The sequence below is a fragment of the Sebastes fasciatus genome, chromosome 10, assembly GCF_043250625.1.
Source record: "Sebastes fasciatus isolate fSebFas1 chromosome 10, fSebFas1.pri, whole genome shotgun sequence".
In the NCBI taxonomy this organism is placed as follows: Eukaryota; Metazoa; Chordata; class Actinopteri; order Perciformes; family Sebastidae; genus Sebastes; species Sebastes fasciatus.
In genome coordinates this window covers 13,027,614-13,052,505 of record NC_133804.1, presented here as the reverse complement: position 1 = coordinate 13,052,505, position 24,892 = coordinate 13,027,614, and the positions used below count along the sequence as shown (strand labels likewise).

Below are 24,892 nucleotides of genomic sequence, written 5' to 3'. Positions count from 1 at the left end.
ACCAGGACAGGTGTTTCAAAACTAGTTTCAAAGCTAGTTATTAAAATGTTGGTGACCTTTCTCAGCTGAAACTGACCTCTCTATGTTCCCAATAAAAATGTCCAGCCAGACAGAGATTACTAAAGTCAGTGTCTGACAGGGACCAGACATTCACCTCATGATCTGGTTCCCTCCCTTTGATCGATACATCACAGACACAGACAGTCATGGACAGACTGACTGACACACAAAGCGTTCCGTTATTTCTCTCTGAGTTGGCGATACAGTCATCGTCAGGATTTCACTTTTATAAACTCTATTGACACCTAATCTCCAGCCACACAAGCAGAGGGCATTCGCTGGAAAATGTCAGGAAGCACATTACACATTTTATTCCAAACAGCTTACTTATCATCACTTAAAGCTTTGCTTTTTATCTAGCGGCCTGGCCCATGCCACCCACTCTTTTTTAACATTCCTGATACCAGAAAGACAATGCAGAGGGGACTTTTCCATTGACCAATCAGGCCCCCAGTGGGTCTACATCAAACGTGGCTCCGGAGTCAAACCCACCCACTCACTCCTGGGTGCGGCATGGATGATGATCAGACTCCTACTGTGTGTGTGTGTGTGTGTGTGTGTGTGAGTGTCCTCACATTGTGGGGTAGAAAAGTGGTTACAGAACCATAACAATAACAGACGCACTGGAAAGAGCCCAGAATGATGTCATGGTGGCTGTTTAGTGTGTATGATTGGAATTCATCGTAGTCACACACATGATGGGGAGTCTGGAAAATGTTGATTCATGTTAAATGATTATTAGGAAGGAGCTACATTATTATAGTCATTTGATATGTTGCTAATAGTAAGTTAAAGCAATCATCTCTGTCCTGAGGGTCTCAGATTTGATCGGGTTCTGAGTTTTGCTTACAGAAAAGTTGGACTCCTGTTTCTTGGAACAGGTCCAAGGTGTGTGGAAGTGTGTGTGTGTCTGGAAGTGATATAGTATTAGGTGTGCCGGTGGGTTTATACAGATTAGTGTGTGTGTTCCTAAGGTGTGTCTGTAATCGTTATCCAGGTTGTGACAATACAGGATCAAGACAATAAACTTGACTACACATTGCATTCCATTGACCAAGAGGAAGTTGACTTCCTGTGACCTAATAATAAACATTTTTGAATTTGAGATTATGTTTTAACCTGTGTGCTGTTGCTAGTGTTTACATGCTGTTACTGTGCAATAATTGCTTTTTAACTGATAAACATGGCACTTATCTGACTTGCCATAATTACACAGTTTCAGTGTCCTCCTTAGTAACACGTTATCTCTTTCTAATCAGTATAGGACATCACAGCATCAGTAGGCATTCCTTATGATGAAGAGTTTCAGGTCAGACATCACACATTTTGCCAGGTGCTGTCAGTGTTACATCCCCTCCAGATGTGTTCCTATGGGGATTTGAGTTGAGTCAGGCACACACATACACACTAAAGCCCCTCTCAGCTACTGGTCAGACCTCTCATTCATTTTACTGCCATCCACATCAAAGAAAGTGGAGACCAATGTTGTCCCTCTGGCCTAACAAATTGGGCTCTGGTTTCAGTTAACAGGGTCAGGTTCTGATTAGGAAATCATTAGAGTGTGTTTTACAGGGTCTGTGTCTTCTCACGAGAGGTTAGCAGATTGAGACATACCCTCAGGATGGCACTTCCTGTGCTGCTCTGGTGGTCTGTGGCGCCCTCATGTGGTCAGGGTAGTACAATGTGCTGCTACAAATATACATCAGCCTATATAGAAGACACCTCTTTATACTGAATGCTTTCTCTGTTTTACAAAAGTCATGGTAAGTTTGTTTCAATAACTTCCATGTCATGAGGCCTAGTAGCTCCGAATCAGAGCCGAAACCACGGTTTGATAAATTAGTATTATAAATCAAGGTTCATTTCTGATGTTGCACTCTGTTACAGTGCCCTCTAAAGGCAAAGGGATAAAATGCTGAGGGGTGCAGCAGTTTAATAAATTGTTTCTTTGCAAACCTGGTTTTAAAAAAAGTAGAAGTAACATTTGATGCATTGTAGTGCAAATATTAGTGTTAGTTAAAACTAATATTTGGTTTAATATACCCCATATTGTTGCCTTTTTTATATTGTATGCATGAGTAAATGTGGTGCATTGATGCAGTGGGCCAGCACCAGTGTCTGTGCACATGCCCCATGTGAAACTTGCCTATAAAAAGTCACTTAAAATTAAGTCTTTAAACTCATTCCATAATTGTATTGTCCATTCAAGCCAGATCCCTCACTGCTTGGTCTAACATTTTATTACGGAAACTACTGACTTTATAATATTTGATAATGCATTGCAATATTTTCCTGACAGCAATGCATTGCATTGTTTTGTTTTTCTGAAATCAATGCAGGCTCTAATGAAGTTACTGATTTCATATGAAGGTCTTGCATATCTCTATTTGCATGAAAGTTTCAGTATTTAACACCTTACTTACATGATCTGGCTTGTAAATAAATGCAGAGATAGTGAACTAAAGAAAGAAGATATAAAAATAGATGAAGGCATCAGAGAGCAGAGCCATTCATATGAGACATATTTTATTGGCATTGTTGTTGCAGACATCATGTGCACAAACTCACTCATCCAATATTAGAGAAACACAATAACAAAATAAATATGAGGTTCTTTTAAAACAGTATTTTCAAGTTTTTTTGGAGATATTTGTCGTTAAAGTACACACACCAGTAAATCAGTAAACCTATTGATTTGTAGTGCTAACTGAGCATTACTGGTGAATTTACAGTATGATGTTCTTACCCTGTATCAAAAGTGACAAAAATTGTAATAATAGATAATTTTAGATTTAGGTAATAATCTTAAGAACACCTCATAAAAAAGGCTCTTGTGTTTTCAAAACTATTAACTCAAGAATCATATATATCGTTCTATTAAAGCAGCCTAGCACAGAACAAGCAGCAGCAAATAAACAACAACCAAAGAATAGCTGTCTTCAGTAGCAATGTGAAAACTCAAATAACATTAAAGGCTAACATTAGACACCCCCTTTATACACTGTGTATTTAAAACCCAACAGGCTCCAGGAAGGCGGCCTCTGTCCTCTATTTCAGGACCTTTTCCCCCCTGTTGGGGGTAGGTTGGGGGGATGTTTGTGGTAATAGTCTGGTGGGGTGGGATTGGGGCTCGCATTCATCCCTGTAGGGACATAATACATGCTTTCCAGGTAGCTCTGATCCAGCGGTGGATGGTTCTGGGGCTCTGGCTTGGACCCCTGACCAGATGGATGTCTGTAGTTGACCCCAGGCCCACCTGGGTGCATTGTTGGTGCGGCGGAGACCTCAGGGTATCGGGGTGGCTGAGGCGGAGCCTGGGGGTGGGCTTGGGGAGGGGGAGCTGCATAGGGCATGTACTGCGGAGCAGGCGCGTACATGTTGGGGTTGTGGAGAGACGTGTAGGGCGCCGCTGAGGGAGGATACAGGCCTGAATGTGACATTGCTTGCTGCGGGATGAGCACCTCCACATATTGGCCAGTCTCTGGGTCAAACAGCATTTTCCTCAGTGGCTGCACAGGCACCTCAATGTAAAAATACTTCCCCGTCTCAGGATCCAGGAGAACTCTGCGAGGTGTCTGTGCATAGCTACTCTCTGAGTACAAACTGGAGGTGTCGCCCCCATAATCAGAGCCGTAGGAAGGCCCCAGGCCTTGAGGACCACACAAGTACTGGGGATCCATCGGAGGAAGGCCAGGGGAGTGGTTGTGGCCAGGATCGCTGTAAGGAGCGCCAGCCATGCCTGGCGGCTGTTGGTGGGGGGATCTGTGGACAGGGGGTCGTCGAGGGTCAATGTGCTGGGGTGGCTGAAGCGGGCGGTCAGCAGGGCACGCCTGCATGAGTGAGGGGTGGGGAGGGCAGGGAGGAGGCTGGTGAAGAGGCTGGTACATGGCCGGTGGCTGGCTCGGACCATGAGGGCTTGATTTGGGAGAGCCGGGCTGGTAGCTCATCGGCTGAGGGTCAGGTCTGCACTGGTGCTGACGGAGAGGGGGCTGAGCCACCGGGTAAGGTAGTGCCTGGCCTGGGGAGTGTGCAGGGGCAGGAGGCGTGAGGTTATGGGGGCTGCGGTGATGGTGAGGAGGGGTGATACCAGGATGAGAGGGGCAGCCAGCTGTGCAGGAGCAGGGTGGAGGGCGGGAGGAGGGCTGATAGCGATTTGACCTCCTCTGGGTCAGATCTTGGAGCATGAGGGGACTGAAGCTCTCCCGTTCATCGTAGCTCGGAGGGTCATCTGAGGCGTAAAAACGCAGGTCATCTATCCTTTGGGGGCGCTCGCTGGAGAACGATCTGTGGCATGGCGGGTGTGTGTACCCTGGCACTTGTGTTGTGGAAACAGCTGCAGGTTGTTTTGTATTGTTTGAAGTTACCGGCATAGCTTGTTCGTGAGGGTATGCCATCCTGGGATACTGTTGTTGGCTGTCTGGATCCACAACAGCTGGCCGGCTCAGCTGGTTGGCTCCAGCTGAGTCGGGTCCAGAGACAGGGTTTGCTTGGTTGTCAGGCACTGGACCTGGTGCTGAGGTTAAACCTGTCCCAGTGGCTGATATTGGAGCTGTAGCTAAGGTTGTGGGTCTTTGTGTATATCCAGAGCTCTGAAGCGAGGCCCCTTGATTTTGCTGCTGACCTCTGTCATTCGACACCTCCGTCTCTGATGTTGTTGTTGACTGGTTCGATTGATTGAAACTGGAGACGGTGGCTGCTGTTGTTTTGCAAGGTGGAGGTTTGAGGCTGGATACTGCAGACACAGCTAGTTTTCTTGTATAGTTTGATGTTGACGTGGACTCATTGGAGATCTTTCTATAGATTGTCGGTGAGGACACTACGATTGTTTGAGGCCTCTCCTCACCTTGTGGTTTTACAGTTGTTGTTGTTGATGATCTCTGCGCTTCATTTGGCATTGTTCCTAAATCTGCAGGTTTAAATTTACAGCTCGGTTTTGGAGGCACCGCTGGCTTTTGAGAATTTTTAGCTATAGATTTAACTTCGATGGTTTGAGGCCTGCTGTTTCCTGTAGTGTTTGTGGGCGTCTCTTGTTTCTGTGTTTCTTTAGACAGCGACTTAACCTCAATCGGCTGTGGTCTGAATTTCCTCACTGCAGGGGACCTCGGGGGGAAAGTCGGATCAAGTCTTTTCACCGATTCAAAATCTCCAAGTTCCTTCTGTTTTGCGGGAGGCGGCGCTTGCTCCTGCGCATTTCTCAGCGGAGAAGCGCTTTTTTGCCTTGCTGTGTCTTTCACTGCAGGCTTACCGCTAAGTCCCTCGTCTTCTCTGGTCTTTGTGAAGGCGTCTGCGTTGTCAGGCGCTGCTGAGGGCCCAGATGTGGTGGATGAAGAGGAGAACGTCCTCTCTCTATGAGACTCGATACGACCTCCATCTGAATGGGTGGGGGTCTGAAGGGGGATCTCCAGGCAGTTCACATGCTTACGCGGAACCCCTTTACCTGCAGGTGCATTGTGGTTGTCACCCATCACTGCTCCAATGTCAGCTTGGTAGCCTTTTTCCTTTATTAACATGGAAACTGAGTGGCCACTGCTACCAGGGGTGGTGTGTCCAGTTGAAGGGGAAGCAGCTGGGGCTTGGAGTGGGGTGTGGATCTCTTCCTGGGCTGGAGATGCAGATATCTTGGTCTTGCTGGATCCATCTCTTATTATCACCACAGCAGTGGACACCTCTCTGTCCTTACTTGGCTGTTTGGGGAGGCTCCCGAGCATAGGAGGTTTTCTGTCTGCTCTGACCACCGCAGGTTTGTCTTCACTGTCCGGCACTTTATGCATTTCTGTCACAGTCTCTTGTGTTTCTGCTGCCGTGTTTAAATCACGTTGACTTAGCTTTGCCATTGCTGTGTCTCCTGTTGTATTATTCAGTGTGTTTGCATTCGAGGGGGATTCTCTGCTTACGAGCTTTGGAGAAGCCCAAAGTCTGTCACTCTCTGAGTCTTTCTTGCTGCATGGCATTTTATTTTTGGCTTCTTTCCAGCAAACGGCCTTGTATTCTATTTGCATCGGCTGTGAACGAGACAGAGGACTTCCTTTGCTCTGAGGAGGTGGAGATAAGGTTAGCAGCTTTGAGTCTTTCATCTCCTCTTTCCTCTCCTCCCTGAACTCCTCTTCTCTTTCCTCCCTCCTTATCTGTTGCCTTACCTCCCTCTCCTCCCGTGCTGTGACCTCTTCCCTCCTTTCCTTGTTTAAAATCGCCGTCTTTTCTTCATCCACATTTGATGGCTGTACAGCACTAGTTGCCTTGAAGGACAGATTATATGTATTTTTTACGAGCCGCCTCACATCTCTAACTTTGTGAATGGGGACCTTAGCTTTATTATTTGCTTCTTCTTCTTCCTCTGTTTTCTCATCTACACTAGTCTCTATCCTTTCCTCCTTTATATCTGGCGAAGAAGCCTCAGGTTTGTTTTCTGCCTCGGGTGTGAGACAGACATTTAGGGAGGCTTTCTTTTTCTCCACGGCTTTGAGCGTAATCTCCTGTGTATGTGTCATGCAGGCGCCCTTGGCACCCTGTCGCAGTGTTTTATGGTCCTCTGTGTTTTCACATTCCCGGTCTCTGTTTGTCACCCTGGCCTGCGTGCTGCTGGCTCCAATGGCAGAAGGAGCTCCAGAGTTCCCGGCAGTGGCATTTGCTGAGTCACCACCCTCCCCTCCGTCCCATGTTTTACTGTCATCTACTCCGTGTGCTCCAGTTCTTGACTGTTTACTATCAAATGGCATTTTCAATTCTGGTCTCATTTCCGATCTTGATGAAGTCATATTCCGGCTTTGAGAATCAGCCTCTTCGCTCTCAGTCTGTGAAAAGCTAACACTTCGGCTGCTGCTGGATGAACTTGGCCTGTTACTGGATCTCACTCCAAAGCTTTTTGGTGGTTTGGCTTCGTCCTTTGCGCTCGGTTCTCCTCTCGCAGGGAGACCCTCGGATGAAAGACTATAATCTGATTGAAGACTGGAACTCAGATTATGTGAGTCAGGTTTTGGGGACTCTTTGAATGGTGCATTCTCTATTGGTGGGCTGTTCTCCTCAAAAGCGGGGCTCCCTTCTTCTCCTGCTTCCTGTTTATCAACACTCTGCATCTTCTTTGATAACACACTCTTAATGAGACAAGTGGCCATCTTGGTTTTGGTGCATGTTTCATCCAGAGAAGCAGATTTTTGGAGTTTTCTTTCTTTTTGTTGATTGGGCTCAGGGCTGCGTTCAGAACGGTAGCATTCCTGCATTGCTGCTGGCGTACTGTGTTGTCTCATGAATGTCTCTCTGGAGTGACTCTCTAGAGAGGGGCTTTCCACCATCACTGGAAACCCAGGACTGCTATTCTCACTGCTCTCATCCTGCTTCCCTTCAGCACTATTCTTTCTCTTCAGCTGGATCTGTCTCTTTGGCACTCCTCTTCTCACCCTCCTGGGCTCCTCTCTTTCCACAGCCACATCTACGCACTCGAAGCTGCCCATCTCATAGCGCCTTGATGGATCCAGGCCGTCCGAGTAGTGTGCAGATGGTTGCTGGAAGGAGAGTTCATCATTGTCCAGCCTGGGAGCAGAACCCCTGAAGTCAGCGTAGGCCGGCCAGGCGGCACTGACCCCAGCTGGGCTCTCCTGGGTAGACGGTTGAGACATGTTGGTAGATGAACGGTGGCTGGAGTTGTACATGTCAAGGTAATCTACCTCCGGGCTTGACAGGCTGCGGAAGGCCCCGTCTGTAAACCACTTCACCTCATCGTCTGCCTCATCAAGCTCACTTCCCATGCTGGAGCTGGAACTCTGGCAGGGCCTGTTTGCGGCCACGCGTCCAGGAACGCTGCTCTTGTTGTGGGGGGCAGGAGGTTGAAGCCGTCTGCTGGGACCACCACCCCTGGGGTCTTGTTGGGAAGCAAGTCTAAGCTGTTGTTGCTGTAGCTGTCTGGTGGCAAGAGAGCTCTCTGGATAGGAATGCGCTGTTGGCAGTCCCTGACGGGTCTCTCTGCTTGTGGGAGCTGTGCTGCGACTGGCAGGCCCTTTTCTATTCCTGGCATTGAATGACAGCTCAACCTGTTCCCCTCTGTAACTGGCGTCCCCCTGCCAGCCCTTCCCCTTTTCAGGGACCTGCTCCTCCCTCCTCTTTCTCTCTCTCTCCATCTCCCTGTCCCTCTGCCTCTCCCTTCCTACCTCCCTATCCTCCTCCAGCTGCATTTCCCTCTCCATCTCCAATTGCCTTGCTTGCCTGACCCAGTGGGCCTGGCTATTATTGTCCACATAGGCAACATTGGGGCTTTCCCTATTTGTCACCGCTTTCTTTAAATGACCTCTCGGTGAGGATGCTCCAACCTGAGAGGGGCTATGGCGTCTGTTCTGCCACTGTCTGTATGGTTTCTCAGGGGCTATGATGTGGACAGGTGTAAACCTGGTGAGCGGCGGGGAAGGGGTCCGCCTTCTGTTTACATGGTGGGCCATGTCCTCTGTTATCCTCTCTCTGTTTTCACGTCTAACTCTGGCTGACGGCTGTCTCCTCGCAGTCTCAGGTGTACAGGCTGATTTTAATGAGCTGCTGCTTTCAGAAGTCATGGGATAAGCAGTGAATTGAGGTTGCGCGTTTTCCAGTCTCTGCACAGGTGAGTTGGATGTAGGCCTGTGGACAAGTGAAATGTTTGGACTCCTGTCCTTAGAGACTTGAAGATTAGGGGAGGGAGGCTTGGTATCAATGGGGGGATTAATATAAGTGTCCTCTTTCTGAACAAAGGTGGGGCTTTGTTTTTCCTCAGGGAGGAAGGAGGCTAAACTTGAGTTATCCTGAAGGTTTGGTGCTGCTTCTCTCTCTGTGCTTTGTTGTTTCAGTGAACTCTCAACCTTTTCCTCAGCTAAGAAAGGTGAAGTAGATACAGGTGACTGGACTGCTACCACTGGTGAACTGCTTTTAATTTCAGCCACAACTGATTTGTCTCCCCTGTCTGATTGAAACGAGGGTGACACACTCTCTTTTGCCAAATGTGTGGGGTAAGAGGAATCCCCCTCAACCTCAGGCGTATTTCTTAGAGTAGGAGTAGGACGTGTATACTGAGGGTTGTGCTCAATGGAGAGGGTTGCTGGTGAACGCTGATGATACCTCTGCTCAGGAGACGGGGTGACAGGTGATGGATCTCTACTTCTGCGCTGAGGTGAGGGAGTGTGATGCTTGTCAGATGAAGGGGTTTGATATCCTGGTGAGGGAGTGTGATGCTTTGGCTGAGGTGAGGGAGTGTAATGTTTGTCAGATGAAGGGGTTTGATATCCTGGTGAGGGAATGTGATGCTTGTCAGATGAAGGGGTTTGATATCTTGGCTGAGGTGAGGGAGTGAGATGCTTTGGCGGAGGTGAGGGAGTGTGATGCTTGTCAGATGAAGGGGTTTGATATCTTGGTTGAGGTGAGGGAGTGTGATGCTTTGGCTCAGGTGAGGGAGTGTGATGTTTGTCCGATGAAGGGGTTTGATATCTTGGCTGAGGTGAGGGAGTGTGATGTTTTGGCGGAGGTGAGGGAGTTTGATGTTTGTCAGATGAAGGGGTTTGATTTCCTGGTGAGGGAGTGTGATGCTTGTCAGATGAAGGGGTGTGATGCTTTGGCTGAGGTGAAGGTGTCTGATACCTGGGTTGGTGGGACAGAGTTATTTCAGGCTGTAGGACAGAGCTTGTGAAGCCCGATATATGAGGCGAGTCTCTTGGTGTACCAGTGGACTCTGCTATACTGCTCTGTCTACTGTGTCTGCTTGGGGTAGGGCTCCTTGCTTCAGGGGACACAAGTGTCCTATCAGGCTCTGGGGTGCAGAGACGAGAGAGCTCAGGGAATGGGGAAATGTCCTCAGGCTGAACAACAGAGTAAGAAATCCCTGTGATGTGAGGGGACGAAGCGAGGCTTCTTGATGAGGCAGAGTCAGAGTAAGGAGATGCTGATGTTTTCTCAACTTCAGAAGACTCTCTCCTGCTGACCTCAGGTGAGGACGCTGTGATCCTGATTTCAGGTGAGGGAGCAGTATATCTGCACTCTATGGGAGAACTATTGCTCGTAACTTCGGGTGATGGAGATAAGCTATAACCTACCACAGGTGAAGACACCTGGGTCCTGCTTTCAGAAGAAATGTGTCTTATTTTATGCAAGGGGTCAGGAGAGGGAGTTCTTGTGCCAGTCGTAGCCGGAGAAGCAGCACTGAGCCGGCCAGGTGATGGAACAGTGTGTCTCAATTCAGGTGAGACACCACTTGCTACAAGCTCAGGGGATGTTGCTATTGAAATAACAGGTGAGGGAGGTGTGTATCGTGGGGCAGGTGTAGACACAGCACTGACAGGTTCAGCTGATAACCTTCTATCTTGGCTCTCGGGAGTAGTCGTGGTGTCTCTTACTGCAGTGGAAGGATCTGAAATCAGCTCAGGGGTGTGGGTAGAATATCCGATATCCGGTGTGGAGCCTCTGCTGAGGAGATCAGGCAGGGAGACCCTCCCTCTTGGCTCAGAAAAAGGAGATGATGCTTGAGTATCAGGGGAGTAAGGCCTGTTATTCAGCTCAGGAGAGGCCAGTGATTCTCTCGACTGGTATGTGCTACTGGATGAAGGTAAAGGAGACGAAAGGGTGGCTCTAGATTCAACAGCTGATTCTGTGAAATCTAGGGAAAAATCTTTGGATGTGGGCTCAGGTGAGGGGGTGCTGTGTTGATTAAAGTAGCTGCTCCCTGGCGAGCCTTGTGCGACCCTGAAATCAGGGGTGTTCACTGATTCAGAGGAGGATGAGCTGACACGGTTCCTAGGCTCAGGGGAGTGACTGGGAGATAAGGACTGATGTGAGAGGCTGTTATGTCTATCTTTGAGGGAGGGAGAGGGAGTGGTTGTCCTTGGTTCAGTTTCTGAGCAAGCTTGTCGAGGACTAGGTGATGATGGTGAGCATCTTTTTTCAACTGAGGAAGAAGACAAGGATGACGCTCTTCCCTCTGTACTGAGGGTAGAGGGGCTGCTATGTCCAGGAGAGGGGATCCTCTCACCAGTGTTGAGGACTTCAGATGATGGGCTAGCTGTACTAAGCTGAGGTACTGGTGGTTTGCCCTTTGGTTCTAAATTTGGGCTACTGTCTTCAGAAACTTCTGAACGCCCTGAGCTCAGTCCCTCGCCCTCCAGCTGCCTCCTCTCTGAAGACTCGCCCTGCAACGGGGGGCTGTAAAGCCTTTCTCGTGAATCCTCAAAGCCCTCCTCTCCTTCACTGGACCCCGGCGCAGTGTGATAAGAGCCAGAGGAGTCGTTCAGATCATCCACTGGAGGTGACGCAGCAGCTGAACCGTCCACCTCTCTCTGGGAAAGGACAAAAGCCCCTACAGCAGGGCTGCTCGAGAGGGAGGACGAATCACAGTCGTCTCCGAAGATGTCACACAGGCAGGTGGTCTCGGAAATGGCACTGCGCTGACTGGGGACGTTGATGATGTCGAAGATTTCAACGTGGTTGGGGGTGCCGTCACGGTGGCACAGGGAATAGGTGTGGTGGGGTGCACTGCGCAGGAAGGAGTAGCTGTCCCCCTGGAGAGTCCAGCTGTCCATTGCTCGTCCACAAGCTCCAAATTCTCACTGTGGCCAGTCCAGTCGGTTCCTGGAGTCTCTTCTGGGCTCTGTTCCTGGACTGGAAATAAGATACAGTCACCTGGAAGGCGTGTAGCTCATTCATTTATATCACCACTTATGAATATCATTGAGCAGCAAAAGCTTATTAATTGAAAATATAGAGGCTAAACTGTGCATTGTTATTGTTTTGTTAGCTTGCCAACAGCAAATTTAGCTTTTAACCCTCAAATGTTGTGTACACAGAGATATTGTAAACGTCTAAAAAGGGATCAGAACATAAATATAACTCTGTCACTATACCCTTAAAAGCAGCAGCAAGCAACTTGAAATGAACACAATTAACACAATACAAACATTCATGTTAAGTTGACCAAAATATTCAATTGAAATTCAGTGTATCTCTACATGTGCTTAAAAGCTCACAAGATTCCATCCAGACATTATATATGATGTGCAACTTATTTTGAATAACAAAGACTGAGATTTAGTCATTTTACATATATGGAAACTGACAATGGTTAGAGTAGCTCTGCTAATACAGTCCCTTTATCTAAATGTTCCTGCTCCCCATGCAAGTAGAAATACGCAACGACTGGTACTGTACCTTTGGCCGATGATGAGGCTTTCCCAATGGCATGGAGTTCCTCTGTGTTGCAATATCTGCCCCTCATCCACCAAACCGTCTCTCAAAATCCACAGCACATTCCACGTTTACAAGACCGAACCAGGCACTGAGCAGCTCTGTGCAGCCCAGTCTGGCGGAGCCACGCTGGCTAGACAACCTCAGAATGTAAGAAGCACTGCCATGCATCAGACTTGAATAGAAAAAGCAAAGAGGGGCATCTCGCTCATCTTGCTCCCATCTCTATTTCTGCCCCTCCCCTCTGAGCCGGCCTCAGGGAAATTGCTTACAGAGTCTAACCTGGATCTTTTTTCTTCTCCGGGCTGGGGTTCGGTTGGACATTGGCTTTTCTGTGTGAGCTGGGCTACGGGGCGGCGCTGGGGGGGTGGGTTATAGTTAGCAGCAGGTGCTGATCCGGCCAGGACGGATGAGTGTGCCTGGAATCTGACACTTACAGGCAGATCAGTCACAGGACTCCTCTATATATAGACCCATACTATCAGGGCCAGATAGCCATAGCTTTCGCTGTTCGCCTGGGAACGCTGGCGGGGAAAGAAAGGGGGAATACAAAGCTTAAAATACAGCCCACACATTGTCCACTTATCCTCACATATGAGGTTACACTTAACGTTGAGGGTGTGATTGTACGTATGTGTGAGTGTATCAATGTGTTTGTGTGTGTGTACACTACTGTAAGGTGTAGCTGCACAACAGGTCAAAGGTTAACATAGACCACCCAACTTTGACAGCACACATGCAGATCTCCTGTGCACTGCACGGTAGCTGACAACACTCGGTAAGGTGCTCTCACATGTTTTAAAGTCACGTTTTTCCTTTTCATGTCTGGAAATATTTGATGTTCCAGGATCACTAAAGCCGGTGAAAATTTGTAGTTTCAAAGCTTTCCTGTCATACAACAACAATGTGCCAAACGTTTGATCAAAGGGGATCATGCTATTTTACTGTACTTATTATTGCTGCTACAATAGCGGTACCCTCTACCCTCTGAGCCTCATTGTGGCTGTCTGGACATGTTTGATGGTTTGGATAAGCCGCCTGTCCCAAACCTAATACCTCATGAGATTACCAGTCATTCTCAGTCATTAAGTCACTCGGGGCAAGCCAATGGAAAATCTTTGATTGCAGTTTCATAAGGCTGCGACTGAGGGTATATTATGTCTGTCGTATCGAGCTGTTGATACAACACTGAAAAGTCAACCATCTATTATATGTATGGCATCATACATATGTAATTTGGCCCTGTCTGAAGAGTCATACATTGCTACAAGTGCACACATTATCTATGTGGCTAGCCAAAATGGGAACTGAGTCCATGACCTTGGTGGAGTTGGTTCTATCCACAACAGCTATATATCTTCTTTTTTACATCATTAAATCTGTATAAACACATTATTGTTTATAGACCCCTTTCAGAGATATCCAAATGATTTCATATATCATGAGAGGCTTTAATGGTATGACAAACATGAATCATCATCCCTCTGAACTCTTAACAGGCACCAAGGAGAGGATGGATGATATGATTATAACTCAACATGGCATATTTCATTATGTGTTATAAATAGGATAACAAATAGAAACACAGATATTACTTGAAAAACACAGCATGAAAGTGTAAAACATGATAATTCAGAACAATAAAAGGTCGCAGAGGACAACATGCATGCATGTATGTGTGTGCTGGGTATGAGATAGTGTGAACTTAAGTGCACAGAAGTGCTGATATATTTGAACATCTGCGGTTAATGGCAGCTCAATAGACTGGAGGAGGACTCAGAGGGAAAGAATGATGAGCACCTCAGCAATGGGGAGCTTCAGTCTACATCACTGATAGATTAGTCACACCAGTCCAAATACCGTCCTCGCCCACCCTCAGCAATGCCACACACCATTAAGCCATGCATAAACGATATACTGCGGGGGCAGCTATAAGTTGACAAATGTATAACAGCACTTTCCTTATGTGTGAAGATATAAACATGACTGTCTTTTTAAAATGTATTACGGCTATTTTTTCTGCTTGTGTTCTATCTGTGGGATATGATGCTAAACAAGGGTCCAGTCTCATGATAGGTTATTTAAGTGCTTGTATTTATGGCAAACAGCAAGAAGATAAACACAAGATCACATTTCAAATCTATCTGTTTTTGCACTGACCCAGTTCCTCTTTTAGGCGAAGCTCAATACAAGCTTATTTCTAACAATCAGTGGTAGAAAGTACATTTTTACTCATTACTCATCTTCTTGTCTTAAATTGTAGTGCCCTGAATCATTTTGAGGGTATCACTAATTGTGAATGGCATGTCTCACTATTTACTTACATTTTACAAAAAAAGCAATAAATAAATTGATCAAGAAAATAACCAGTAGATTAACCCATAATGAAAATAACCATTAGATGCACCCAAGAAATCAGCTCCACCTCAACCAACTACAAGAATAAAATTCTGCTTAAACATTAATGCATGGTAATAATAATCTAATGCTATACTATATAATAGCACATAGGCCTATATTTATCATAAAACGTATACACACTCACTGAGGGGCAATTGAAAGCTTTTACTTTTAATACTTTATGTACATTTTCCTGAGAATACTTTTTCTTGAGTAACATTTTCAATGCATGCCTTTTTACTTAATGGAGTATTTGTACAGCATTTTACAGGTACTGGTACTTTTACTTAAGTAAAGGATCTGAAAATGTCCTCCACCACGGCTAATATTAGCAATATTTACATTTTTTGGTTATCAGTGATGGACAATTTTGAGGTACTTGTAGGCATATTTTACCTGAATATTTTCTATTTTATGCTACTTTATGATTTTAGGCTTACTCCACTATATTTCAGAAGGAAATATTGTACTTTTTTACTCCACAACATAGATTGCACTACTATACTTGCTAGTGCATTTGTGGATCAATACTTAACATACATAACATATGATTTGCTTAAAAAAAATGATGCATTGCTACAGATGAAACTACCCAAGACTACAGTGTATAAAATAGTTAAAATTAGCTCTACATTGACCAGCTAAAACATTAAAATGCTGTTTACATGGTGATGCATGAGTGTACTGTGCCAACCTTTCATTTCAATTTAATTCATTTCAAAATTTATTTCGAACATGTAGAATACAAAAAAAATTAAGAAAAAATAAAGAAAAAGCATGATCATACCAACAAGTGGACAGTCAAACAAGTAGTATTTACATACAATGAAAAGCATAAGAAAAATAAATTGTCAACACTTAATGCCTTGATTTACATATTCGAAAAGGAGTGAGAAGTAAAACATTTATTTAATCCCACCCCTTCTCCATAAGTCAATTATTAATTATTAACCAGCTTCCTTATTGAGCCATACATATACTCTAATTAAATTTTCCTAAATTTGTCTAACTATAATTATTATTATTTATAATTATTCTAACTATATTTATTACCTTTAATCTGTGTCATACAGAAATATAAATAAATTACTGATATAATTATCCTTATCAAAATATAAATTTGTTATCAATCCAGAATACCAATTCATTACTTATAATATAACTTAATCACAATACCAATTCATTACTTACATATTTAACTTAATCATAATGACTATTTGTTATCTTTTTTTATATGTGCAAATTATTATTTATAATATACGATTTATAATATACAATATGCACATGCAATACAACCTGCAATATATACATACAAATACACATACATACACATACATACACATACATACACACACACACACACACATATAAATATATATATATATACACACATTACTCAAGCAGCTGATCGATAGTCCAGTATTGGTCATGTATGTTTTTTCTTTTGTTCCTTTTCCCTGATGATGGGCCTTGAGGCTAAATGGTTGTGGAAGATGTGTATGAATGTGAAATTTATATATGTTTGGAAAATTTGAATATTATTAGTGATAAATATCAAATATGATGTTGTATATAGTATGTATGTGATAAATGTAATATACTTGATTTCGGACCCCAGAAAGACTGGCTTGTGCCATTGGTATCAGCTAATGGGGATCCTTTTTAAATAAATAAATACATAAATAAATAAATAAATAAATATGTAAATATATGTGTATGTATATATATATATATATACATACACATACACATATATATATATACTGTATATATATATATATAGATATAGATATATGTATGTATGTATGTATGTAAAGGATAAGTTGTGACAGCTTCAAAACGCCCGTGTGCAAGAGAGAGAAATCTGATTCATGTGTAAAATCAAATTGATATCGAAGAGAAAGATACTTTTATTTATCATAGGTATATATATATATATATATATATATATATATATGGTGGACGAATGAGGAAAAAGTACCAAGCAATAATAGATTTTAACAGGTCAAAGATAAGCACAGTTCATAGTATATTTGTGTAGGTATATAGAGCCTATATTGGATACCCTTTTCCTGCCTTTTAGTAAGAGATGTTGTGAATGAGGAAATAGAGTGATTTAATATGACAATTGTGCTTTTTTGTTGGCTGAAACAATGATCCTGACACTGGTTAGAGGGACTTAACAGGAGCCTAACATTTCAGATATTTTTAAAATGGACTTTTGACTGTTTAAGTTATAACTGGATCACTCGAACAGTGATCTTAAAACTGAGACAATGATTGTTATTTAATGAGTTTTACCATATATATATATATATATCTATATATATATATATATATATATATATATATAGATATAGCTATATATTTATATCTATATATATATATACACGGCTTTTATTGTGAAAGGTCCAGTCAAGGCAACAGGAAGTGACACCGGAAGTTCCGCATCACGACTGCTGGTGAAGTGTTGCCATAACAGGCAGAGCGGCTAACGCTAATGTTTGCTAACTAATTAGCAGCACAGGTGAGTGTCGTCTATCTAAACACATCGTACAGCTCAGTTAAAAGGCGATAGGTGTTTTTAAGAGCGTGGGTGATACTAAACAATGAGCTGGTTGTCATTGTGTCCTGGTATAGTTTGGGCCTCGTCAGTCAGCAGCTAAGCTAAGCTAAGCTAAGCTAATGTCGAGCCTCTGGTCACTGATGTTGTTTATGTTATCTGTGCCACAGCCTAATCTCACTGTGTTACCACATCCAGTCAAAACACGTGGTTAGTAGTTTGTTTACTTCGTGTGTATCACTATTAGTAATTATTAAAGCTACATAATGTGGTATTTTAATGTTAAAACAGATGTGTAGCTTTGTGTTGGTTAGCTCCACTGCGGTGACTGCTAGGTGGACGTTTTCTGTATTCAGCTTATAAACGATGAGTTACAGATCATGTTTTCATGTTTTTCTAAGTATATATATCTGATTGAACAATTAAAATCACTGATAAACCTGTTCTTTGGTTACCAGATGATGAAACCAGTGTAGTATTGGTGAGTGACGTTAGTAAACAGCAGGCCGCAGAGGACACAGCGTTGCCTTTAACATTGTTTAAGGCCTTTGCTAGTTTGTTAGCAGTGTTACACCAGGCCAAACTTTTAATCAGGGCAGTGTTGGGTCGGTTTTCTTCTCTTGGTAAAAAAAAAGAATGTCTACCAGCTGTTAAAGGTCCTTTTAAAGACATTGTAGTTCAGCTCTTGGGCTGTCTGGTTCAAGAAGAAGAAGAAGAAGAAGAAGAAGAAGCAGCTGTGTGACAGTCATGAGATTGTTGTTTTGTTATCAAATACTGCAGGCAACTGGTTTGTGACATTGAAATAATGTAATGGGATCCTACATCTTTATTAATAGGTCCACCATCCAAATGTGTAGGATTTTCCACTGCAGCAAACTACAGAGAATACAAAAGCCTGACCAATACATCAGCTGGGCTCCTATATCACTATTGGTATGTCTTTTTTGGCCATAAATATGTTTGAGGTGGTTTTAGAAACAGTTTATTTTTCAGCATTAAAGGGTCACACCTTGTACATCATCTTGGTCACAATTCTTTGAAAACACATTTTAAGGGATTATTATAAAAAATATATTTATTGTACTTTGTATTTATATAAAAAAGAGAGCTGAAATTATTAGTTTATCGGCCTAGAAATTGATCTTATCTGATTAGCTGTTTGTTATTTTTCAAGCAAAATAACCTAGATCTCAGATGTGAGGATTTGCTGGTTTCTGTGTGAAAGCCATCACCTTGGGCTTTAGGAAATTTAAAAATTTTCCCTTGATCTTTGATGAAAAGCCTCATTGACGAAATAATTGGCACATTAATCTACAATAAAAATAACTGTTAGTTTCAGCCCCCAACAAATCAAAATAACATCTGTTATATATTGTTGTTAAATTCTCCAATATCTGTATAGTTATTAGCCTAAAAGATCCAGTATTAGTCGGGCTGTATTAGTCGGGCTATATTATTAGTTCACTGGCGTTGACCTGTATTTTTCCCTTATTCTGTTTTTCTCTTAGGTGTTGTTGTGTGTGTGAGTGTTCCAGCCTGAACCATGGAACAGTGTGCGTGTGTTGAGCGGGAGCTGGAGAAAGTGCTTCATCGCTTCGTAATGTACGGCCACCAGTCTGAGGAGAGGCTAGACGAGCTCCTGCGCAGCGTCTGTGAGATCCGAGGACAGCTAGTTGCTTTTGGTAAGAAAAACTGATGCACACAAGGTGACTGAACGCTATGAAGATATAATAATTATAAGTTAAGTTTAATAGCAGTTTTAATTGCTTTGTATTTGAATTAAAATGGTGCTTTGTTAGTTATGCTTCATCCGTGCTGAATCATAATTTATCGGGCACATATTGTAATCATGCACACAGTGAAGACTTTTCCTTTTTCTCTCTTGCAGGAGTACAAGATGCAGACTTAACAGTCCTATCTCAGACTATGGCGCAGTGTTGTAAGAATATCAAAGAGACAGTGCAGATGCTAGCCTCCCGACATAAGGACATCCATGGCAGTGTGTCAAAAGTGGGCAAAGCCATCGACAGGGTAAGGACAGGTAGCATCATTCTTTAACATTTAACATTTGGCATACATATACTTAACCTCTGATATGCTTGTCTGCAGAATTTCGACGCAGAGATCAGTGCTGTGGTGGCAGAGACGGTGTGGGACACCCCAGAGAGACAGAAATACCTGAGTGAGACCATTGTGGAGCACCTGTACAGACAAGGGATGCTCAGTGTAGCAGAGGATCTTTGTCAGGTAAGTAACCGTGAAGCCTTCCAAATGTGTTTGGTATAAATGCATCCTGAATGGCTTTAAGATGAGTTCTATATAAAATATATTCATGCAAATTGATTGCAACATTATGGGTCTTTAATTTTTGTGTAATCCTTGTTTTTTGTCAGGATAATTAATATAGGAATTCTTGATAATTCAAAATACCCATGTCTGTTTTCTAGGAGTCGGGTGTAGTTATTGATATGAGTATGAAGCAGCCTTTCCTGGAGCTCAACAGAATCCTTGAAGCTCTGAGGATGCAGGACCTCAGGCCGGCACTAGAGTATGTTTTCTTCTTATTTTCTTCTATTTTCTGTGTCTAGACAGCCATCATCTTTGTAAAGAGAATAAAATGACTGATCAGAATGACAGATTTTCACACATAAGTAGAGATTGTTAAGACCTGGTTCAGTTGGCCATAACAAAAAGGGAGACACACCATACGAACATTTAACAAATTAAGACAAATTAGACCAAATTTAAGGATCATCTTAAGTTATTACAGTATGTGGTGAGGATACCAGTAAAGTCAGTAGTGTGTGCTGTGGAAGAGGTGGGTGCGGGTGTTGAAAAGTCGTATAAAAGCAAAGCAAGAAACAAAAGCAACATAACCAAATGGGAGAGAAGCAAAGCTGCAACTGGGAACCCTCGGAAGTTTCCAGTTTCTCTAACAATCACCTGCAGAGAGAACACAGGCCGGTGAATCACCCAGCAAACTAGATGACACCACAGGGGTCATCACAAGATGGACATTCTGGCTGCTTTACGTTAAAATGCACTACAAGAAGTACAAAAAATATTTATCAATACAACGTAGCTTGGGAAAAAATGCCATACACGAGAAAGATGTTTCATACTTTTCCCATCTGGCTGCCTCCTCAAACTCTGAGGCACTCTTTGACCATTTAGTACAAGTTGCCACTTTTATACAACACACCTTTGCTTAAAGAATTTCTATTGAGATTAGGTTTACTTTGGTACTTTCGAACACATAATGATAATTTAAAAAGCTCCCTCTATGTTGAAGTGTCAAATAGTTGACTGTACTTATTCATTTCTGTGCCTTCCTAGGTGGGCTGTGACGAATCGGCAGCGCCTCTTGGACCTGAACAGCAGTCTAGAGTTCAAGTTACACCGCTTGTACTTCATCAGCCTGCTCAGTGGGGGAATCAGCAACCAAATGGAGGCCCTGCAGTATGCCAGGCACTTCCAGCCCTTCGCCTCTCAGCACCAGAGAGGTAGTGGCATTATTGTGACATTCCTGACACAAACACACAGAGATGCTAAGCTTGAGTTGTGTTAAGGGAATTGTATAATAGAAGCCAAGAGGGACTGAAAGTGTTTTTAAGGCAAATACATTTATATAATCTGAGGTTTAACTCACAATACTCATGTAATGTTCGATTTTGTCTTTTTGTCCCTGCAGACATTCAGATCCTGATGGGCAGTCTGGTGTACCTGCGTCACGGCATCGATAACTCTCCGTACCGCAGTCTGCTGGAGACAAATCAGTGGGCCGAGATCTGTAACATCTTCACCAGAGATGCCTGCGCTTTACTGGGTCTCTCTGTAGAGTCTCCTCTCAGCGTTAGGTTAGGAAACCTCTTCTCTGATTCCCTTTACAATCTGAACATTTATACCAAAATTGAGACTAAAGATTAATTAATTAGTAGATTTTTTTTCAGTTAAGGGTGAAGTAAAGAAAACTATTTCAACTACAGTCAAACTTAATCATTGTTTTATATTATTGTCTATTTCTCTGCAGTTTTGCATCAGGCTGTATGGCCTTGCCGGTGCTGATGAACATCAAGCAGGTGATCGAGCAGAGACAGTGCAGCGGAGTCTGGACGCACAAAGATGAGCTGCCTGTAAGTCCCTCTGAATTTCCAAACATCATCTATCGCTCCTTTTTCATCTTTCAATTGATTCATATCATGCCTGTTCCTGTAGATTGAAATCGACCTTGGAAAGAAGTGCTGGTACCACTCTGTGTTCGCCTGCCCGATCCTCAGGCAGCAGACGTCAGAGAGCAATCCTCCCATGAAGCTCATCTGTGGCCACGTCATCTCCAGAGACGCCCTCAACAAACTGACTAACGCTGGAAAGTAAGTCACCAATACAGCCCCATTGATTGATTGATTGATTGATTGATTGATATGTGCATGGTAGGATAAGGATCTGACATGCTCATTCATTGTGAATTATTTTATATAGTTATAGTTATTATATAAATAAACCAGAGGAAAGTACACAAGCACTGTTGTGGCCAAAATTACAAATTGCATCGTTGCTGCTTAGAGCTGCAACGATTAATCAATTAGTTGTCAACTATTAAATTAATCCCAGTTATTTTGATAATAGATTAATCGTTAATAATATAATTGTAATAGTAATCTTCGAAGAAAAAAAGTTAAAATTCTGATTCCAGCTTCTTAAATGTGAATATTTTTTGGTGTCTTTACTACACTGATAAACACTTTTCACCATTTTATAGACCAAACAACTGATCGATTAATCAAGAAAATAATCAACACTGAAAATAATTTGAAAATAACTGTTAGTTGCAGACATGGTCTTTGTGAAACAATTACTGGTGGGGTTTTTTTGCATTAAAAAAAACGTAATGTTCAGCCCGGGCCACTTCTCAAAAAAGGAAGCTTGTTTTAGTGCAAATCAATGGCTTTCTATTAATTAAGAAATCAATCAAACTAATAGTTCATTTAGAAAATGACCAGCTATAAAAAGTGTACAAGATTTGAAGTTAATCAGCCAACTAACTTACCACACACTGTAACATCCTGTTCCTGCTCTCCTCCCCCTCCCCCTCCTCTCGTCCTCAGGTTGAAATGTCCGTACTGCCCCATGGAGCAGAATCCGTCACACGCCAAGCAGATCTACTTTTGATACCGCACACTTTTCTTCACGAGTAAGGATGAAGTTCCCTGGAGCTCTTTGCATTTCCAGGACCATTTGCTCTGGCCCCTTTCCTCTGTCCCCGGCCTCTCGGCCTGTTATTGTAAAGCATTAAGGTTTTACCCCAGGGCTCCTCTGGACAGCCTCGGCCATCCCGTTGTAACCCACCTTGGACCCTCTCCAACTTTACGTAGTGTACAGAGTCCAGCGGGGATGGTCCAACTACAACCTGTAGTAGACTGAGGAGTCAGTAATGCGAACATCCTCACGAAGAAGCACCTCTGAAAAAAAAGGTTCATTCATTGAAACTCATTTGCAAATGCCTGCAGAGTTATAGGCTTATCTTTTTAAAGTATGTAATACTTTATAGTGTTTGTTTTCTCAGCTTTATTGACTGTTTGAGTTGGATGACTGCTTCTTTTTTTTCTCCTTTTATTTTGTGACAGAAGCAGTTGAATGATTATGGATGGGTGCGTGTGGGTAAATGGTATAGATAGGCAGTTTCAGAATGGTAATAAACTTCTATTATACATGAGAAAAACCACAGAAAACAAACTGTTGAAGGTTCATTATTTGCTGGTGAAGGGAACCTATTACTTCATAGTGTAATAAAGGCCTCACGTAGCTTGGAAGTCACTGTCGGCTGATGTAACCGTTTGATCAGTAAAACAATTAACTCATCAATGGTGGGACAGCTTTTCTTTTTATTATTTTTTTCGTGACTGACTGCACCAGCAAGATTTCCCTCATTGTAGAAGCCATTTGTCTTGTTCTATGTATGTATTTAACAAACCGTGACAAAAAGGAAACAAAAAATATATAATACTACTGTGAAATGTGCTTTGTTTCTATTTTTCATCGCAACGACCGCCACAACGGCTCATGTAAAATAGTAAATTAAGCTGAACGTGCATATTTCAACACTACTGCGTAACTCTCAGAGCTATCCACTCAACAGTTCACACCCCGGTTGTGCCATCGCCTCACTCTGACCCGCATTGTGTATCCTATAAGCTTGCGAGCCGCGTGATTTGGAGATGTAAAAGTGGTGTGATGGTAGCCGTTATGGTCTGACTTGCAGTGACTTGTGATTCAGCTTTACTCGTCGTGGGTGGGGAAGTCCTCTGATCATTGTTGTTTAATATATACTTAGAGAAAATGCCTCTGCTGCGCAGCTTTTATTTGAGATGGAGTCATAAATAGAAAATCCATGCATTTCCTCAGGGCTCATTGTAACACTTCATACCACACACTGCAGTAAAAGATGTACATTTCTATAAGGAGTCTTGAACAAAGATGACACATACTTCACAGGTGGTGAGGCTGATAGTTTGGGTGTGTATATTATTCAGCTGGTGATGTGTAAGCATACACTAGGGGGAAGCGTGTCACGAGGTCTAAGGCATTATGGTGTACAATACAGTATGTTTAGATGATCAATAGTGCAAGTTCCCGATGTCCTCTTGAAAACGGTGATGTCATCTCACAGTCCAGTGAGGCCAATTTGTTCAGCAAGCACCGCACCAGCATAGTTCACACTGACGATGCAACATTACACTCAGTTTAAAGAGTTTAAGATAAACACTTTATCTTGGTTTCATTTGGAAATGGGTTAAAGAAGCACATGTTCTGTGTGGACTTTCACTGAATTTTCCGCCTCCTGTTTTTCTTTCCTTTGGTTGACAATCATTCATTGCTTCTTCGAGTGTTCCCTTCAGATAGACTGCTATAGCGCTCCGTACTTCTTCTGTCGTATTAATTTTGTTGAATGCTTGCATTTCCTGCTTTTGTGTGTTATGCAACTTTTATTGTAAATATTTATCCTCTAACATGTTTGATATACTTGCATCTGAAATTAAAAATAAAAAATTTATACTCCAAGTCGGTTTTGGAGGCGTGTAATGGCATTTGGTGGTGGCCTGCTCCGACTATAACTCACTTTTTTAATAGGTTTTTATAGCTGCTCGGCCCTCCTTTATCACCACTTGGTGGCGCTATTGCTGTATTATCCATACTCTAAACTAAATAGCCTTGAAGTCTTTAAGATCTCAAGCTAGAGGTTTTAATTTGAATGAGTTTCACAGTTTTTTCCCCCCGAGATGAATTCCTGTTTAATAATCAGATAAACAGCACTGATGGCATTCAGCACTGCAGCCCTCCTACAGACTGATAACATGCGAGGTAAGAATCCTTTCTCATCCCACTTCAATAAACCAGTCCTGAGCTGTGGTGGTTATATTAAGCCCCAGTTTATATAATGTTTTAAATGCCAGGCTAAGGGCCTTGTGAGTCAGCCACAGCACATAGCTATTTAGATTATGACCTTTTTTTTTTTTTATAAAAAAATAAACCTGCGTTATGGACTTCCATCTCTCACTTTTCACACTCCTCTACATGCATAAACATAACACGTGGATTTTAAAAAAGGAGTCAAGTGTTAAGCTTTCATCCCTGCCAAGATATCCTTGGCACTCCGTTCTGGTTTGATGGTTTCCATAGAAGTGTTGT

The 24,892-nt window shown here is 43.0% G+C and overlaps 2 protein-coding genes across 3 annotated transcripts; one reads left to right on the top strand and one right to left on the bottom strand.

The window, feature by feature from the left end:
• Window positions 1-2,983: 2,983 nt before the first annotated feature.
• On the bottom strand, window positions 2,984-12,336 carry LOC141775159 (uncharacterized). The gene is made up of 2 exons (XM_074648227.1): window positions 12,208-12,336; window positions 2,984-11,661 (listed from the first exon to the last, which is right to left on the bottom strand). Exon 2 carries the CDS (start codon window positions 11,580-11,582, stop codon window positions 3,114-3,116), a length of 8,469 nt encoding a protein of 2,822 aa, XP_074504328.1. The 5' UTR covers window positions 11,583-11,661; window positions 12,208-12,336; the 3' UTR covers window positions 2,984-3,113.
• Window positions 12,337-17,051: 4,715 nt separating this feature from the next.
• Window positions 17,052-24,265, top strand: rmnd5b (required for meiotic nuclear division 5 homolog B). 2 transcript variants are annotated; one of them, XM_074648226.1, is made up of 10 exons: window positions 17,052-17,174; window positions 18,715-18,888; window positions 19,095-19,237; window positions 19,316-19,453; window positions 19,654-19,754; window positions 20,543-20,709; window positions 20,898-21,063; window positions 21,237-21,339; window positions 21,422-21,576; window positions 22,312-24,265. In XM_074648226.1, the coding sequence occupies exons 2-10, from the start codon at window positions 18,750-18,752 to the stop codon at window positions 22,373-22,375; spliced, it is 1,176 nt and encodes a 391-aa protein (XP_074504327.1). In that variant the 5' UTR covers window positions 17,052-17,174; window positions 18,715-18,749; the 3' UTR covers window positions 22,376-24,265. The 2 variants fall into 2 exon arrangements, with proteins under 2 accessions (XP_074504327.1, XP_074504326.1); XM_074648225.1 differs by having other exon boundaries at window positions 17,079-17,170.
• The last annotated feature ends 627 nt before the right edge of the window (window positions 24,266-24,892 follow it).

What these genes read in the sequence shown, in the direction of transcription:
- rmnd5b (XM_074648226.1), top strand. Translation starts at nt 18,750, where the DNA reads ATGGAACAGTGTGCGTGTGTTGAGCGGGAGCTGGAGAAAGTGCTTCAT. An exon ending in AGGACAGCTAGTTGCTTTTG is followed by an intron (nt 18,889 to 19,094) that starts GTAAGAAAAACT and finishes TCTCTCTTGCAG; the next exon opens with GAGTACAAGATGCAGACTTA. An exon ending in TGGGCAAAGCCATCGACAGG is followed by an intron (nt 19,238 to 19,315) that starts GTAAGGACAGGT and finishes GCTTGTCTGCAG; the next exon opens with AATTTCGACGCAGAGATCAG.
- LOC141775159 (XM_074648227.1), bottom strand. Translation starts at nt 11,582, where the DNA reads ATGGACAGCTGGACTCTCCAGGGGGACAGCTACTCCTTCCTGCGCAGT.